The following is a 17,691-nucleotide window of genomic DNA, read 5'->3' on the forward strand; positions in this document are numbered from 1 at the left end:
CCTCCATTATAGAGGCTTTATAATTTCCGTGCTTTTTTCCCTTTTAGAGCCTCTGAATTACCTCTGAATGATTTATGCTCACTGATAGACCCCGGCAACACAGATAGAAACACACTTAAGGCTTTTTGGTGTGTCAACACACCGTATTAAAAGCCAACTTGTTTCAAACAGCCAAACACATTTGCCCGGACTTGGAGGATGGAGGGTGGAGGGGGTGTCATTTCGCTGGTCAAACACCGTCGTTGTCACAGCCAATCACGGGGCTCCACCTGCCATTTAACCCCGAGCAAACACCGAAGCCCGGCGACGACTTGAGAGCCTGAGCAAACAGCGGCGAGCGGCGCGGAGCGCGGGCGGCGGCGGGTCGGCGCGGGACGACTCACTCTGGTAATGGGTTTGTGATGACTCAAGATGGAGCGGCCATCTGTTTGGGGGGGGGGTGCAATTCACAGCTCAGATAGACAGAATATTAGCACTAGAGGAGGGAGGGGCAGGATGTAAAGCATATGTCCATAAATGGTAACGACGCCGGCGGTTGGGGATGCGACCCCCCCCCTCCCAAGATCCGGACCATATAACAGGATTTGCATGGGGATGTTCAGCCTCGGCGACATCTTCAACAAAAAAAGGTGCCATTTGAGCGACCCCCCCGCCCCCGAACTGAAGACGTCTACAGGTGTAAAACGAAGGCCTCACCACATATTTAAAGCGCCGGCGCGTTTGCATGAGCTTTGCATGATGGGAGTTTGAATAAACCACAGTCGTTTGTGTCCGGTCTGTAACCGTGAAGTTCATCCGAACGGCACAAAGTCAAACCGCAGTTCGCCAACAGGTTGTTTTTAAAGGGGGGGGGCAAAATTAGGAGAGTCGTCAGTCATATTTAAAGCCTGGGGAGGAGGGGGGGGTTGGATTAGCTGTGGTTAAACATCTTCAGGGAAGCAATCAGGTGTTTAAAGTTAAGGCTACAGACGATCGATAAAAAAAATCCCAGCGCGGCGGCCGGAATGCGATCGGCTCCTCGTAGCAAATTAAAGGCAAACCGCGTTTTTCATTACGTCCGCATCCGTTTTCATTTTTCCCATCGCTGGAACCAATTAAACGCCGTTCCTTTAAATTAGTCATTGATTTTTGAGCAACAGTGACACTCCGCAGAAGGAAATAATAACTTTAAGGGATTTTTTTTTTTTCATTACTGCCAGTCTTATTAAGGACGCGGTAATCCACCTACACCAGAAAGGATGCCTTAAATTAGGCATTGATTTTTTCTTTTTTCCTCCTCAGGTGTCACTTTGGTTAAATGTGTTGTGGTCAGGAGTTTCTCCTCTCCAACCTGGAAATTGACAAGAGTCCATAATCTATTAGCCTTCATCACACCCAGACACACACCTGTCTTTGTCTTCAGTGTGTTTCCACGTCCGCAGAGTCAATTCATGATGGGATTAAAGGAGGAAATCAACAGAGAATTTTACTTTTTTCCATCACATGCTAGTAATAGAAAAAAAATATTAAAAAAAATAAAATAATTTTAAGTGACAATTCGATAAAATATCTGAGAAGTCAATTTTTCAGAACTATTTTATTACAGAATTTCCGCTATTGCCAATCCCATCCCATACATGTGAACCTCGACAAAACGAAACTCCGACCAGATTCTTTTTTTTTTTTAATGCTCAAATTGAACAAAATGAAAAAACATGAAAAAAAACAAACAAAAAAACCCCCCCAGGACAGCCCCTAAGAGCCACAACGCGGAAAGTTTCCTCCAGACTAGAAAATACACTTAACAATTTCGAAAGCAGCAACAGAATGTGATTTACCTGATCATACAATGAAACACCGTTTTAGTCATAACATTATAAAATATTTCTTATACCTTTTTTTAAAAAAAAAACCCCCAAAACAATCAAATAATTCATAAAACAAAAATTTTACACCTCGTGTTCACCTGGAACAAAAACAAGCAAATTTTTAATTTATAACTGATTTATAATTTTTTATTTTTTCAGCCAATAATAATTTTTTTTTCTGCCTTTTTAATTTGGGGATCCAAATAAAATCTGACGTTGTGATTGGTCGACCACTTTATATGCACACGCCCTTTTCACCTCATTATTCCTATGACGAGTGTTTTGCTGAATTCTCCAACAGAAAAACAGTGAATGAGTTATTTTACAGCGGCTTCACGGATGCTAATGCCGGATGCTAACGCTTACGGCTACGTTCACATCACAAGCTTTGATGTTCAGTTACCTGACATGGAAGCTGTAGCTCCGCCCACATCGAAACAAAGTCGTCTTGCTTTCTCAAACAGAAGGTCACGTTAGCGTGAACGCTATCTGACAACTATTTAGCGGTCGCAGCGGCGCCTGGCGATGATAGCATGTTCTTCTTCTTTTGTTACCAGCACCTGTAGGTGCACTACCGCCACCTTTTGGTGGGAACAGGACATTACAACCAGGCAGAAGTTATTAGTTACATATTAAATTCCACACCCGTCATCTCGCCTCTCCGCTGACCTCCTCGAGGCCAGCGACAGCTGATAGCGATAGCTGATAACAATGTGATCATAATCATTTGTCGAGAATCGGATTTGAATTTTGATCAATAATAATAATTTTTTAAAAATCTGTCAGGTGAACGCCAAAACAATCAAACCGGAGTCCCGTCGATGTGAACGTAGTCGTAGAGTCCCAAGTTGATCCAGCAAAAAAACACCAACAGGATAAGAGCTACATTTTGATTGGACGATGGGGAAGGGGGGAGGGGCAGAGATCGCAGATGGAGGCTAAATGTCTCTTTAATTATTATGGTACTTTTTTTTCAAGTCTATATCACTTCAACATTTAAGTTACGATACGTCGCCAGTGTTCACTTGGATGAGTATGACGGGACAGGACGGCCGTTTGAGGACGGGGGGGGGGTTCTTCAGCAGGAGGAGGAGTCCTGTCCGAGTCATGAGAGTAAAAAAATAATAATAATGAAAAAAAAAACCAAACGGAGTGACGCCCACATTGATGCACAAATAAAGAGCCAATCACGTTGCAGCTTCCTGTCCATAAAGTGCACGCTCCAACGTCACACAGAGCGAAGAGGAGGAGGAGGAGGAGACTATTACAGGAATGAAGCTCCACTGGGCGTCTTCATCCCCGATTGGGGGCGGGGCCATCTCAGGTGAGTGGACGGAGGAGGAGGCGGGGTCAGGAGGTGTGTGTATGTGTGTTGGTGTGCGCGTGTGTGCGGCTGACGTTAGTACACGTAGGCCTCGCTGTAGGGGTGGGGCTGGCAGTAGGGCCCCTCCTGCACGTAGGCCACGCCCTCGTCGAAGTGCGACAGCGGCACGGTGTCTTCCTCGTTGATCTGCCGCTCGGCGTCCGTCTTCAGCACCGGCCGCTGGTTGTCGGGGAACGCCATGGAGAACAAGGCCTCGGGGTCACACACGAACTTGTAGACGTATCTCTCTCCAGCCACCTGATTGGACAGACGTTTTAAGTAGGGAGGAGTTAGCACAAGCCCCTCCCCTAATTTTTTTTATTTTCTTTTTTTTTTATACCTTTTGCATGATTCCCTTCTCGTAGTAGTAGCGCAGAGATCGGCTCAGCTTGTCGTAATTCATGGCCGGCCGGTTCTTCTGGATCCCCCACCGACGCGCCACCTGAGAAAAACCACGGAAACAGTCGGTAAACACAAACAAACACACAAACAACTAACTTATAATCCATATTTCTCTAATATCAGTAATTAGTCCGGGCCGAGCCGACCCGACTGGGGGGGGGAGGGGCGCCATCATTAGCAGCGCAGCGGCGGAGGCAGCAGATGTTCCCGCACCTGTCTGCCGGACCCCCCCCCAACCACCACCAACACCACTCGCCGTCCAAACCCAGTTCCCACCAGCCCCTCTGTTTTTGTTTGTCCCCCGCCCCAACCAGAAAATAGGAAGAGGCACCCCCGCGGTCACCTTACGCGTGAATGGCCCCCCCCCCCCCATGTTAGCTGCATCTGGCCTGCGCTGCTACACGCCATCGGGCTGGTGGACCCCAGCCATCCTCCATCCCCCCACCCCTCCCTCGCCGCCGCCGCTGCTGAGTTCCCAGCATCCCACCCCTCCCCACCCCCCAGGAGTGACTGAGCCCCACTGTGTGTGATGTGGGCGCACAGAACCAGCCTGTTTCCGCGTCTGAAGCCCCGCCCACGCTGGGTTTATTTTTAGGAATACGTCCCGTAAAATATTTAGTGGGGGGGGGGTCGGGGGGGGGGGGGGGGGGGGCTGAATGGATGCGTTTGAGCTCAAGATGAGTAACAAACCTATTCAGGTGTTCTTTAGGATCGTTTACTTTGGTCTGACCCCACCCTAATAAATAGTAATAAGTTAAAGGCAGGTTAAATGTAAAGGTCAAAGGTCGCGCCGCCTTGCCTCCTCCGGTTCGATCAGCTTGAACTCCATGCCCCGCCCCGTCCAGGCGATGAAGTGCGAGTTGGACGGGTCGTCCAGCAGCGCCACCAGGAACTGCCAGAGCTGCAGCGAGCCTCGCCGCTGGTAGGACGGCCCCTCGCGGTAGAGCCCCGCCTCCTGCTTGATGTCGCCTGCAGACACGCCAAAAACCACCCGTCAACACAAACCGCAGACGCCCCCCCCGGCGACCCTCGAGGTGGGAACTCACCTTCGACCTTCTCCGGCACCACGCAGGTGTCGTCGTAGAAATGTCTCACCACCTTATCGAACATGCAACCTGCAAAACAAGGCGAGTCCCGGTCACATGGTGTTCACGTTCATCCAATCAGCAATGTTTTACCCCCCCCACCCCCCCGGAGCAGTGGGCGGTACCTTCGGTGCGGTTAGCGTGAGCCAGGTAGCCGTCCTGCCGCAGGTAGACAGAATGGCAGCTAGGCACTTCTGCTGGAGAGACGGGAGATGGGTGTTACATCACTGGCTCTGATTTAAAGACACGCCCTCCAGCTGTGGGCGGAGTCAACGCATCGTGGCGCCAAAGCGACGCCGCTAGCACCTCAGGAGGCAAATTAAACACGGAACAAAAACGCAAAAGCCAAAAATAAAAACATGAAACGGGCTTAAAGTAAAACCCGTTCGGGTGATGAAGCCCCGCCCTTCTGGGCGTCACCCAGGAATACCGACGACGCAGATTAAGAATACATCTGGATTACATGAATATTAAATATAAATCCGTCAGTGATTAAATTGAGCTTCTTCTTCTATCTATCACATACAATAATAAATCAATAATCAATAACTTCTCGCATCTTTAAGTGAGTTAAGAATTAATTAATTTAAAAGAATAAATTTCATTTTACATCCCCAAAAAAACTTGAATTTCCACTTTGGTGAAATATTTGTTTATTTTTAACGTTGTTTATTTGCTATTAATTTTAAATTTAAAAAAAGCTTCGAGGGGATTTCGGCGTCGACGTCGAGGCCTCGGCTCGTGATGAAGAACGAAAAAAATCAGGCCACAAAGTGAATGTTCAATAAACAGACTGAGGCCCTTCATTTAGGCCCATAAACATTTCTCTGAACTTCATCAAAGTAATGGGCCTGTAGAGGAAATTGCTGCTAATGAAATTAGCATCCACCCCCCCGTTTCCAACAGGCCTGCTCCGGTCAACATGTGACCGATAATAAATTCATGCTAGACGTCTAGAACATCCAGAACATCCAGAACATCCAGAACATCTGCCACGAGCAGCTCCTTTCAGCGAGATGTCGACAGTTTTAGATTATATCATTTTAAAAAATCCAACAAAATAAAATACGACCAGCATTAAAACTGTTTTATTCTAAATAAAATAATAAACGTGAATCAACTTTGTATCAACTTTATTAGCAGCGTCCTCGTAACTTGTTGGTTCTGCTAGCTTAGTTTAGCGATAATGTATTGTGTGTTAGCGGCCGGAGCGGCCCTTTAAGAAGGTGGTCATGTGACCGAGGCAAGCATCTCCACAAGCGTCCAGAGTGACTCAGACAGACGTGGAGGAGAGAATCCCCTCATTTAGAACTAAACATGGTTCAGAACCAGACCAGGAAGGAAACGGACTGACCCACGGCCCGTAACCGCTGACAGGAAGTGACAAAAGCACCCAAGAACCACAACTTCCTGCTTTTCCCAAGACCTGAAAGCGGTCCTCTGCGTTTTCCTAGAACTCCTCACGATGCCCCCCCCCCACCCCCAAGACCCGTCACACAAACCCCCCCTGGGTACCCCCCCGCCGGCCCACAGCAGCCTGGTCTATGTTCATTCATGTCCCGGCGCCGCCTCGGAGGTCCCTTTACTGTCGGTCTGAAGGGGAAGGTTGAGCGTGGGAGGGCAGATTTTGGATTGTGACCAGGCCTAACCCCCCAGCCCCCCCCCCACTCCTCCCTCCTTCCTATTAGAGCACCACAGGAAATGGCGACCAGCGCAGACACCCGGTCCAACCAGATCCCCTGCCCTAATAATGGGCAAACTCAATCAACACTGCCCCCCCCCAGAGTCTCCTCTCATTCCTGACATGATGACGCTCTGGAGGAGGGGGTTGAGGGTAACCACGACAACCATACATCCACGCCGCCGCGCGTCTCTCACCTGAGTCGTAGGTGAAGTCTCGGGGCTCCTGTTTGATCATCATGGAGGCGGGGTAGGCGTGGGGGATGGGCGCCCCCATCATGGCCGGGTGCTCGAACAGGGGGTCGGGGTACTCCTGCTTGAAGCCTTGGGGAGGGAAGGGGATGTTGGGCTCGGACATCTGCCGGTGGTAGAGGGGCCGGCTGTCCCGCGCCATCGTGGGCGGGGAGGGGAACGAGTGGCAAGGCTCCGAGAGCTGACGGCGAAATCTGGGCCACAAATCAGTCAATTCAGGAGCTGATTTCATGGATTAATCAATGAAGGTCAATAAAACATTTTGAATTCCTGATATCCATCCTAAACCTCAAAATATCCAATCAAATGTCGTCTCAGACAAAGACAGGAAGAGAACAGTCACAAAACAAAGATTTAACTGTTAAATTCTTCGCTCTAAAATCAATTAAAATTAAGTTCCGCAAACCAGCTAACCAAAATAAGCCGAATAGAAGATTGAAAATTATTCATTAAAGTTGGGAATTTATTTGAAAAATAAATTTAGAAATATAAAATATAAAAAAAACCAACAACCCCAAACTGTGGATTCAAAAGTGATTTTTGGTTCTACGTAGAAAATAACAATGGTGATTTGGAGGCCGGCTGCTACAAGATTGACTTAAAGGCTGAATCAGAACCATTCAGGTTTGGTGGATTGATCATATTTGCCCCCCCCTTATATAAATGCGGTGTGAATATAAAGCCTGAGCGCCGCCCTACCTGTGGTCCATGGCGTAGGCGCCGTCCGGGAGCGACTGGGACGACGGGATCTGGGCGTAGGTTCGGTCCGGTTTGGGCGTCGGGGCCGTCGTGGGCGAGGCATGATGGAGGGGGGACACGGGGGTGCTACAGGGGGGCGTCACTGGGCTGCAGGGTTTCATTCCTGCGGGTTGCTTCTGCTCATAGGCACTGGAGAAAACATAAGAGGTTGATTCCCTCTCGAGTTAAAACTTGATCCATTCTAGATCACGTGTCGCAGACATCACTTCCTGTTTCAAGACGAGAAATTCTGCGAAAATTTCTAATTGAACTAAAAATAGAGAGGGAATTTTTTGTAAGTCACTGAGGAAACTAGATTTTCCTTTAGTTTCCTTGATTCTCTGGAGCTGTAGAACATCTTACCAGAGAAATGCAAAATATCGCACAAAAAACAAAAAATTTATTCAAAGATATATTTTGGTGATTACTGAATTTTGAATTTGTATTCTTTCAAAGGGTGTTTGCTTAAAGTGTTCTCTATTCTCCACACAATTGCCCTACAATAGTGAAAGCTCTTGAAATTATGAAGTCGAATATTGTTTTCAGAAAAATTGTTGGGTTTTTTTATACGAGTGCAGAAAGGATGTTACGTAAACTGGATGTGTAACAGTTTCATGAGAAAGTTAACAATTTGTTTGACAAAATAAAAAAATGTCACATCTTGTATTTTGACGAAGTAAAATAGAGAATTATCCATTATTAGTGAAATAAGTGTGTCGGAAACAAAACTTTTCCCCAAAGATTTCAAGCCTGCGTCTTTTTTTCCCCATTGCTGATGGAAGACTGTATCTTTCGGGGTATTTCCGGTCTTGGGGCCCACCTGATGTTGTAGGGGCACTTCTCTCCATACTGGAGCTTGAAGGGCCGCTCCTGGCTACAGTTGGAGCCCAGCTCCGAACACGGGCTGTGAAGCTCCCTCTTGATCTTCAGCTGCAGTCCGTGGAAAGCCACTAGAAGACAGATGGAAACTAATTAGGAAACAATCCGACAAAGAGTCTCTCGTTAGGTACCCAACGAGTCGGGCTTCCAGCGCAGGTGCCGACAATAAAGTTGACTATCTTCTGATTAGTGTTCAGTGTTCTGGTGTGGGTTTAAGCTACAATTTTATTCGGGGGGGGGGTTGAAATAGCCACGAAACAGCGTCCTCCTTTAGAACGAGTATTCTAATAGTCTATAATAGAGTCTATAGACTATTCCGAATAGTCTTGAGATACTCCTTTCTGTACCTCAAAATTGATGTGGCTGTTGATTATTCAACAAAGATCAACTCTTCTTCTGCATTTTGACCACATTTAGCAGCTTTCACATACTTCAGGAGAAATACCTGCGACTGGTAAACGTGCGCCGGGTCATCGGTTTATCGCCGTAACTAAAAGAAGAGCGTCCGTCCGCTAGACGAACGACTCCCGTCCAACCTCACTTGATCGTCCTGTTCCTGACAGTGACCTGGAGTGAAACACGACCTGGAAATGCTTCTTTCTGCTTTCAGCTGGCTGTCAATACGTTCCAGACGACGACAACGTCGTTCATTGATCTGAACGGGGGGGGCCCGCCTCTCTACCGAAGACCCCGCGGCGAGCCCGGTGCATCTGAGAGGCTGTTAAGTGCCTGATCAGTCCTGATTAACATCCCATCATCTCGAGTCATGATCAACGCTAATCCGATTGACTGCGCCTCTGACGAAAAACCCGGTTGGGACGAAGTCGGGATTGAGTTGCCGCGACTGCGCGTAAATCGGCGGTCAGGCCATCGGATGCGACGGAGGGCCAGCCGTGGTTGGCTCGTCTTTCAGGTTGAGGGATTAGCTTTTAAAAAGTCATGAATGGGGAAAGGAAATCTGACAACTCCTGTGCCAACATTCAGACATTTGATTACACAACAGACTCGCATCTGCGGTTTGGGAGTATCTTTCTTTTAAATACTTCCACTGTTGGAAAGGCGTTTAGAAAGACGGATAGTCTTCTGGTGACTGACAGCTGTTGTGCGAGCAGGGGTTGATTCGACTACACCCCATCTGACGCACAGCGGCGTCTCTGGAGGGGGGGGGCGCGAGCTACGACAAAGCTTGGGGGTTGTTCCCAGCCCTCGCTGGGGGCCTGACCTTTCCGGGTCATCGATCAGAGGTCAAACAGACACTTCCTGAGGGGAGACCTTTGACGAGGCCGATCCTCGTTAGGGGCTTAGGATTCAAAAACACCCTAGTTCGGCGTGTCGCGATGGCGTTAATTACCTTCTACAATCAACCCATAATTATGTTATCAGCAACGCCCAACCCGCATGAGCCAGAGGGTTAGTTTGAATATAAAAAGCACTAAAGCCGACTCTGAAAACGCTAAGCCTCACATTGGCTATTAAGCTTCAGGTTCGCGCCAGGCCTTAAATTAGAAATGGAAATGTCACGATAGATTTCGTCGGTGGGGTGCCAAGGTACACAAATCAATAGCGAGGGCATCGCCTCACAATGGATTTCATCAGCAGGGTGCCAAGGTACACAAATCGATGGCCAGGGCACTGCCTGACTAAAACAGACATCCATTTTAGTCCAGAATGTCACGCACATCAGCGCCTGATTGCTCTCATTATCTACATATTGATTAAGCAGGATAGTAGGCTGTTTAAAAGAAGAAGCAATTAGAGCAATTACTAGCTCTATTTTGAATGCAAATATTTTATTTCTTTATTTTATTTTCCATATTTCAGCAGGAAATGTGATGCAACATAATTTTAATTGGTTTCAGTTCTATCGTACAAACTACGAAATATTTTAAGATTTGAGCTTTATTTAAATTTCTCCTACAAATTTGGTTGATTCTTGGTTCTAAAAGTTGAGTTTTGTCAGGTCCAAACTGTGGGTTTTGGCAGAACCAGCGCCAACGTTTGGCAGATATTTTCCCAGTCCATTCGCAAAAAAAAAAAAAAAAAAGGAATTAAAAAAAAAAATACTCAAGTCTTTTGGCAACAGTGAATAACCTCCCATTCCATTTTCACCTCCTATAGGTGCTCGACTTTGCTGTTAAATGATGGCGGCTGAGATCTGCCGGTAACGTGTGGCCTCATTTTACACCTCCTCTACTCCTTCATTCCCTGCTAAGTTATGCTAATGGTAAGCATCTGTGTTGGAGTTTCAGACAAAGAAAATTCTCCTTCTCCTCCTTCAGCCCGAGGACACGTTCGCTTCAAGGCCGTTCACATGCTGCTTCTCCGCACCGCGGACGCAAAGGGCAAAGTTGACATTGAAGAAAGCTTCGTAAAAATACGTAACTTTCCACCAACGGGATTTATGAAACTAATTCTGAAAGTAATTTCTTTTTCTTTGTTGTCCTTCTCTCATTATATTTTATTTCTGTTCTCATTTATAAAAATGTTAAAATACTTTTGATTTGAAACTACAATAAAATTCCAGAGTGCCAAAAATTAAAAGAAGCGTATTTTAAAAGGCGACAACAAAAAAATGAGGGTTAACATTTATGGTTCTTCTATTTCTTTCTTTCTATTGTATTCTATTCTTTCATAAAACTTAATGAAATAAAATATTTAAAATGTTTATATTACGTATGTCAGAATATTTCACCTGCAAAACTCTGAAACATACCTTTACAAGTAGCTGAACCTAAAGAAGAGCTAGCTAGTAAACAACTCGGCTAACAACTGGACAACTGGTTTTGGGCTAATGCTAACTATGCTAACATGAATGGCTATTTTTTTTTTTTTTGATTATAATAAACTAATAAACTTTGGCTCACGTGATATTTAATGGCATACAGCGGCTAACGCTAGCTAGTAAACACAATCGATGTCATGACACACATTTTAAAGGGTTTAGCTTAACTAGTTTATTATAACTACTTTATGTAAAATAAACAGCAGGTTACCTTAAACTCATCACCACTTTTGTGTTTTGCTAAATTTTACGTCACTAAATTTTAATGATTTCTCCGCATTTGATTTTTAGTCTCTTTTTACTATAGAAACCTTTTTTTACACATTTCTACTTACGTTATTAAACAACACCATATTTTTTTAAAATCATAATTAATATGCATCTTTTCATTCTCATCCACGACTAAAACAGAATTAAAACAGAAACCCAACAACCACCTGCCTCCTCAAACGCAGCCCAGAGCTAGCGACGCTAACTTCCACCTCCAGCTCTTCGCCCCGTCCCCCGGTTGGGACCCATATGGGAGGGCCGCCGGCTGGGATGCCTGCTCGAACCACGTCCAACCACGGCGCCCTCACCCTCCCGCCATCTGTTGGTGCCGCTGCCGCTTTGCCAACAGGACAATTCAGATGGTCAGCAGCCTCCTGCCGCCGCGGCAACCTCTGAAGGACACCATGACGGTCCTGGTGACCTCTGAAGGACACCGTGATGGTCCTGGTGACCTCTGGTTCCTACAACCGTCCATGTCCACAAAATTTATTGTTCACACCTTGGGTTTACTTCAATTCAGGTCGTCTCCAGCAGCGAGAAAAGAGACTCCAGGAAAACATATCCAAAAGGAGACCAACACTGTACAACCTCTTAAGATTCATAACAAAAAGATGAAACTGACCCCCTTTCTGTTCCTTAATCTACCAAAACCAACAGGATCCACCTCCGGGATCGAGATGCAAACAACCGTTTTTCTTTTAATTCCCTCTCAGGCTTTTTATTTCCAGGTTAAAGGCCGCTCGCCGGCGTAGGGACAACTTGTTTTGTGTCTTTTCTCACAGTTTCATGGGCGTTTTGGCTCGACTCAAAGACATGTGCTCCCTCCGGCTCCCGCTGAGCTCCACTCGCTCCGTTTCTGTCCCCACGTTGGCACCGCTTCCACCGCAGAAAGGAAGCGGTGCCAAGACTCCAGCGGCGGCGAGCAAACCACCGTTACAACCAGGTGAAGGAGGAATAACTGCCTTAAAAAGCCTGCAGTTACTAACATTAACCCGCCTGATTTAGACCCTCCAACCACCACGGGTGGGGGGGGGGTTGCACGGGAAAGAAGCGAGAGGAGAACATTGTCCAGGTTGTTTATTCTTAAAAAATAATTATAAAAAAGATTTTATCTTTAAAAAAACAACAACAATCTGACAGCAGTTTGTCCAAAAATATCACTTCAACCCACCAAACAAAAAACATCTGCAAACATATTTTGATGTTTATGCAAATAAATCAGGAATTTATTTCAGGATGGAGGGAAGAGAGAGAGAGACACCCCCTCACCCATGCACCTGTCTGCCGACCCGGTCCCCAGATAGCACCTGTGCAAAGGTGATGGCAGCGAAAGACACACAAAACAAACACACACACACACACACACACACACACACACACACGGCTGGTCCTACTCACAGTTTTCTGTCTGGAAGTCTGGGACAAACTGCTCGTCATTGTCGGGAACTTGAGCTGAACACAAAAGCAGAGAAGAAGAAGAAAGAGATGATTGTCGGTGATGTTTGACGGACGACGTTCCATTGATCCCGCCGCTCCGCAGCCCCAAAGCCTCCTGGGAGATTAAATAAACGTCGGCCCTATCCCGGCACAGCTCGCCTCCGATCGGGGAAAAGATGTTTTACAGGAAATCAAGACGAAGGGTTTGATCAAATGTAGTTTTAAACGTGTTGGAAAAAATAATGTGATATTCCTGTAAAAAAAACCTACGAATTAAATTTTAAGGGTTCCTCCAACAGTTCTTTTTTTTCCCAGAAGTATTTTTTAAAATTATCAAAATTGGATAACAAATACAATTATTGAATGAATTTATTTGGATTCTCTGATTGTGGTGCAAGTTCTTAAAATCAATTCTTCAGATTTTGATTAAATCTGACAGAAAAAAAACACAAAATCCATCAAAAAAAATTGAGTAATTTCCACCAAGCTTCACTCAACCCCCACCACCACCAACACCCACCTGTACCTACCGGGTCAGGGTCCGTCCTGCCCCCCCACCCCCCGTCTTCAGGCTAATGCTAAACTAACGCGGCCTGCTCCGCCGCAGCTCCCAATTAAAGCAGATTAATATTTATATCACACATATTTACGCTCGGCGACAGTTCAGCTCGTCCCTCCAGAACAGCGAAATTAAACAAAAGGGAGATTTAAACGTGTCATTAGCACGTCTATTTATACACGCAACGAGGTGGAGCCTCATTATCGCGCCATCAGAAGCACGTCTGCACATGTCGGCAAGAAAAAAATCAACCGTTTGTCATTTTTGTCACTCTTGAAATGATCAGGAGTTTTTTTTTTTTATTGTTGTTTTTTTCTCTTTTCAGGTGTGAAATGTTTGGTTTTTTTCCTCTACGTTGTGAAGCAGGTGAAGAAAACGACAAATAAATCAAATTAAACCAAAGGAATGAGAAATGAAAACTAGGATTTGTTTTCATCGTAGAAGAAACTTTTGGATCAAACTTGGGACAAAAACAAGACAAGGAGGAAGACAAAAAAAAAAAAAGAAAAAGAAAAGACGGAAGGTTTGGCGCGTCCAAAAAGGAAGTACGGGACGGATGAGTCACCGGCTCAAAACTCCAGGGGACGGAGGAAAGAACTGGAAATCATTCACAAAACAACAGGAAGGAGGACAGAAAGGAGGGAGGAGGGGGGGGGGGGAGGAAGGATCAACGCCAAAGAAGTCGAAAAGAAGAAGAGAAAAAGTGAGAAATGAGACTTAAATAATCCCATAAAAGCATGTGGAGGTAGAGGAGGAGGAGGAAGAGGAGGAGGAGGAGGCCTGTCAGCTGATGATCTCCCTCAATCTCCCAGAGTTGGAAATTCAATCCGTCTCTCATAATTCCTCCTCTTGTTCCAATTACCTGAACTAATAAATCTCAGGAATGGGAGGTATTCCTTTTCATCTTAATGGACAGGAAGTCATTCATTAAACCTACAATCATTCCCTCCGATCCGCGACATCTTTTAACGGTTAGAACCTCTCATCGGCCGCCGTCGCCGCCGCCAAAGCCGAACCTTCGCTTCAGATGCTGAAATATTAAAACGGTGTTTTATTCTTTTTCTCACGCCCTGCGGTGAACGTTCCCAACTGGCTCCGATTCCGATGTGTTCCGAAGAGTTTTTGCTAAAAAAAAAAAATCTTTTTTTTTTTTTTTTAAACATTTTGGGGGAGACGGTGAGCGATGGGTCGAGCGTAAAATTTTACGAGTCAATCTTTATTTTACAGGAAGCGTCGGGAGTCGATTCGTCACGTTTCACACCTGAGGGTTCAGGAATTATGGGAACGCAGAGCGACGTGTTGAAATACGTTCCTCTGGGGTAGAATAACACTTTTTTGTTGTTGTTGTTATTATTGTTGCAATGCTATGATGAAAATATCTTATTTATAATTGCAAAAAAAAAATCTGACTTCTTTTTATAGAAGTCCAAATTTCTCTTCTATTAAATTTCATTCAAATTTAATTAAAAGACTAAAAATAACCCCAATAAAAAACACATTTTTCTACTTAAAAATTAATTCCAATATATCAATATAAACTTTTCATGCTAAATAATTTGTTCTACATTGCTTTATCTCATATAAATACATCATTTTCAGTGCATTAAAGAGGAAGTATCTAAAAAAAGCTTTTCTCTCACTGCTTTGGCCGATTTGCACAAAAGAAACCGACAATTTCTTTTAATTCCTAAATTTATGTGCATGCAGAATGGAGGTGACATCACCCCGTGCTAAAAGAACAACTTTACACTTTACACTGGCTTTCACACAAATTCAAAAACTTCTCCCTTTTTGCTCTAAATCTCCACAATAAACTCTCTTTCTGCTGAGATGGAAACTTTTTTTTTTTTTCACATTACATGAAATATGCAAAGCGAGTTGCTTCCTAGTGAGATGCAAATACAAGGTCAAGCAAAAGAAACCAAGTGGAGCATGCACATGCAAAAAAATAAATTTAAAAAAATCAGAAAAACACGAGTCGTGTTCGACACTAACCAAAACTTCGGTGCTGCAGACACGGCGGAAAGAGGACACCGGCGCTTAAATCCTGAAGCATCACGTCTCAATTCGACCACAATGAGGAAGTCTTGCCATTAGAGAAGAAAAAATATGCAAAAAAAAAAAAAAGCTAAAAAATAAGATAAATTCTAAAAAATCTACCACTTTGATTCAGATTCTGACAAATAAAAAATTGATTTGAAAAAAAATTATAAATCCATTTCTTTCTTTTTTCTTTTTTTTTTCTTTTTTTGTTTTCTGCTGCCAAGAAGTGGAATGGAAGGAGACGAGGTGGTGGTGGTGGTGCAGCTGGAGATGATAGAGAGGTGTGCTGAGAGGAGGGAGAGGAAGAGGAGAGAGAGGAGGAGGAGGAGGAGGAGGAGGAGGAGGCGGCTGGCGTGCGGCGTGTTAGCTCCTGCCAAAAGCAGAAGAGACAGTGAGCGTCGGAGAGCCTTCTCCTGGTAATTTGTGATGACACTCTCTGGGTAGAGCCTCCCCCGGTTCTCCCTCAAGACCCTCGCTCTGCCTCTAATGTATGCATGACACACAAGGTGCCTCATCCACACAGGCTTTTAATTGGACTGCGACACTCGGCGAGTAACTCCAGGCACCGTCCCCCCCCCCACACACAACACCCACCTCAACACCCGTTTCTACCCATCTACCCTTCTTTTAGTTGGTTTTTGTTGGGGGTTTTTTGGTGGAATCGCTCACCTTCTGCCAGCCAAGCCTCCTGCAGACGACTCAGGTCCTGGAAGAGCTCTGAGAGGAGGAAGACGAAGAGGAAGAAGCATCAGTCCATCGGTTCGTCTGACCAGCGCCAGGCCCGGGTTTGGATCATCACCACTAGATTGACTAGTTAGCGGCGCCCGGCGGCGGCTACAAGCCAATTGAATTTAGCTAAATGTTTAGGATGCGTGAAATTAACTTCTCCCTCGGCCTCACCTTCAGAGTCCACAGCCAGGTCCGACTTAATGACTTTTCTCTTTCTGTCGTTCACCTCCTCCTGGAAGCTTCTTGTCTTTCCTCTCGTCTTCTACAGGAAAAGAAAGAAAAGAAAAGAAAAAGAGACACAAATCAATTGTTAGTTGATTCTTTCTGTTCCTGGCTGCAGCTCCTTGATGCTTCTGACGCCTGAACCTCATCAGATATCATCAACCAGTCGTAACAACCAGCATCACTGGATCTGAGTGGGCACCGCGCTCCAGCATTGATGTTTGATGATTAAATGAATCCTAAATGCTCCCAAGGGTGGGGGAGGGGGGGTGAATTGGCAGCATCAGAGAGGAAACACACATCAGATCATATTCAGACACATTGATGAGCGTGAAGTCGATCAGAAGTCACGTGATCCGCGTTCTGACGGGTCCACTCACCCCGGAGGCACAATGAGGCACTTGTTGGTCCATTCTGCGCAGCTGTGGAGCTGATTGAGAGATCTGTAAACTGTGTCCGCTCAGCCTGCACATGAAAAAAACACAAACCACAAAACAGACGTGAATTAAACGTTTTCTCCTGGGAAAAAAAAGGAAGATTTACGTCTTAAAAGCACAAAAATGCGAATATTTTTAGTTTTACGCAGTAAAAAAAATGAGGCGATTCCGTGGAGTTGAGCGCGTAAACCGCGCGTTTCGCGCCGAAACGAGGTCATAGAGATAAAAATAAACCGTGTCACACACAGAATAAACTTCTGGATGGAGCGGGGGAGGGGGGGTTACCTGGAGAGCTCCGGTGCGTCCGCGTAACGCGCGTCACGGAGCGGCTGCAGGCTCTCCGCCGTCCCGGCTGCTGCGTGCGCCTCTCCCCGCTCGACGCGCAGCTTTCTAGCGCCTCGCCAGCGCCTCCCGGGGCCTCCCATGGAAAGCAGCCGCGCTCCGCTTCCTATTGGCTGTCAGGTGGCTTTTAACTGGGGGGGGTCAGGTTGCCGGTCGGCTGCAAGCGGAGACGCGTTCAAGTGTTCCTGGTTTGGAAGTTTGGGCTCGTTTTGATAACGGAAAGGAGTCCTCTGCCTCTCCTCGTCGGTTCTCGGTCAAGTTTGTGTCCATGGTAACTGTTTGAGGAGGCTCCGGTGCGGGTGGGGGTGAGGCTGGGGCTGGGGGGGTCAGAGTCACTCTGGAATCATCTGTCCGCGTAAAATCAAAGTTTAAATTCAGAATTTGATCAAAGTTTGGTGAATTATAGCAGAAACGGTCCTGATAGAGGAACCACCCCCCAGTCTCCTTAAACAGGTTTCCATAGAAACCAAACAAAATGATATTAGGATGAAATTCTAGACAGAAAAAAACACGATTTGTTTTCTTGTTTTTTAATGTATTTGTACATCCATTCATCATTTGAATGCAGGGGGTAATAAAACAATAAAGATTGCTTCATATTCCTTAAATGTTGTTTTTCTGCAC

The 17,691-nt window shown here is 45.7% G+C and overlaps 1 protein-coding gene across 1 annotated transcript; it reads right to left on the reverse strand.

The window, feature by feature from the left end:
- Positions 1-3,128: 3,128 nt before the first annotated feature.
- etv1 (ETS variant transcription factor 1) lies at positions 3,129-17,077 on the reverse strand. Its single transcript, XM_068323913.1, has 13 exons — positions 17,011-17,077; positions 16,669-16,753; positions 16,238-16,328; positions 16,007-16,054; positions 12,697-12,750; positions 8,188-8,317; positions 7,329-7,517; positions 6,576-6,823; positions 4,823-4,891; positions 4,659-4,727; positions 4,412-4,581; positions 3,551-3,652; positions 3,129-3,468 (listed from the first exon to the last, which is right to left on the reverse strand). Exons 2-13 carry the CDS (start codon positions 16,699-16,701, stop codon positions 3,247-3,249), a joined length of 1,425 nt encoding a protein of 474 aa, XP_068180014.1. The 5' UTR covers positions 16,702-16,753; positions 17,011-17,077; the 3' UTR covers positions 3,129-3,246.
- Between the last annotated feature and the right edge of the window lie 614 nt (positions 17,078-17,691).

This window comes from Antennarius striatus, chromosome 9 (assembly GCF_040054535.1).
Source record: "Antennarius striatus isolate MH-2024 chromosome 9, ASM4005453v1, whole genome shotgun sequence".
NCBI lineage: Eukaryota > Metazoa > Chordata > Actinopteri > Lophiiformes > Antennariidae > Antennarius > Antennarius striatus.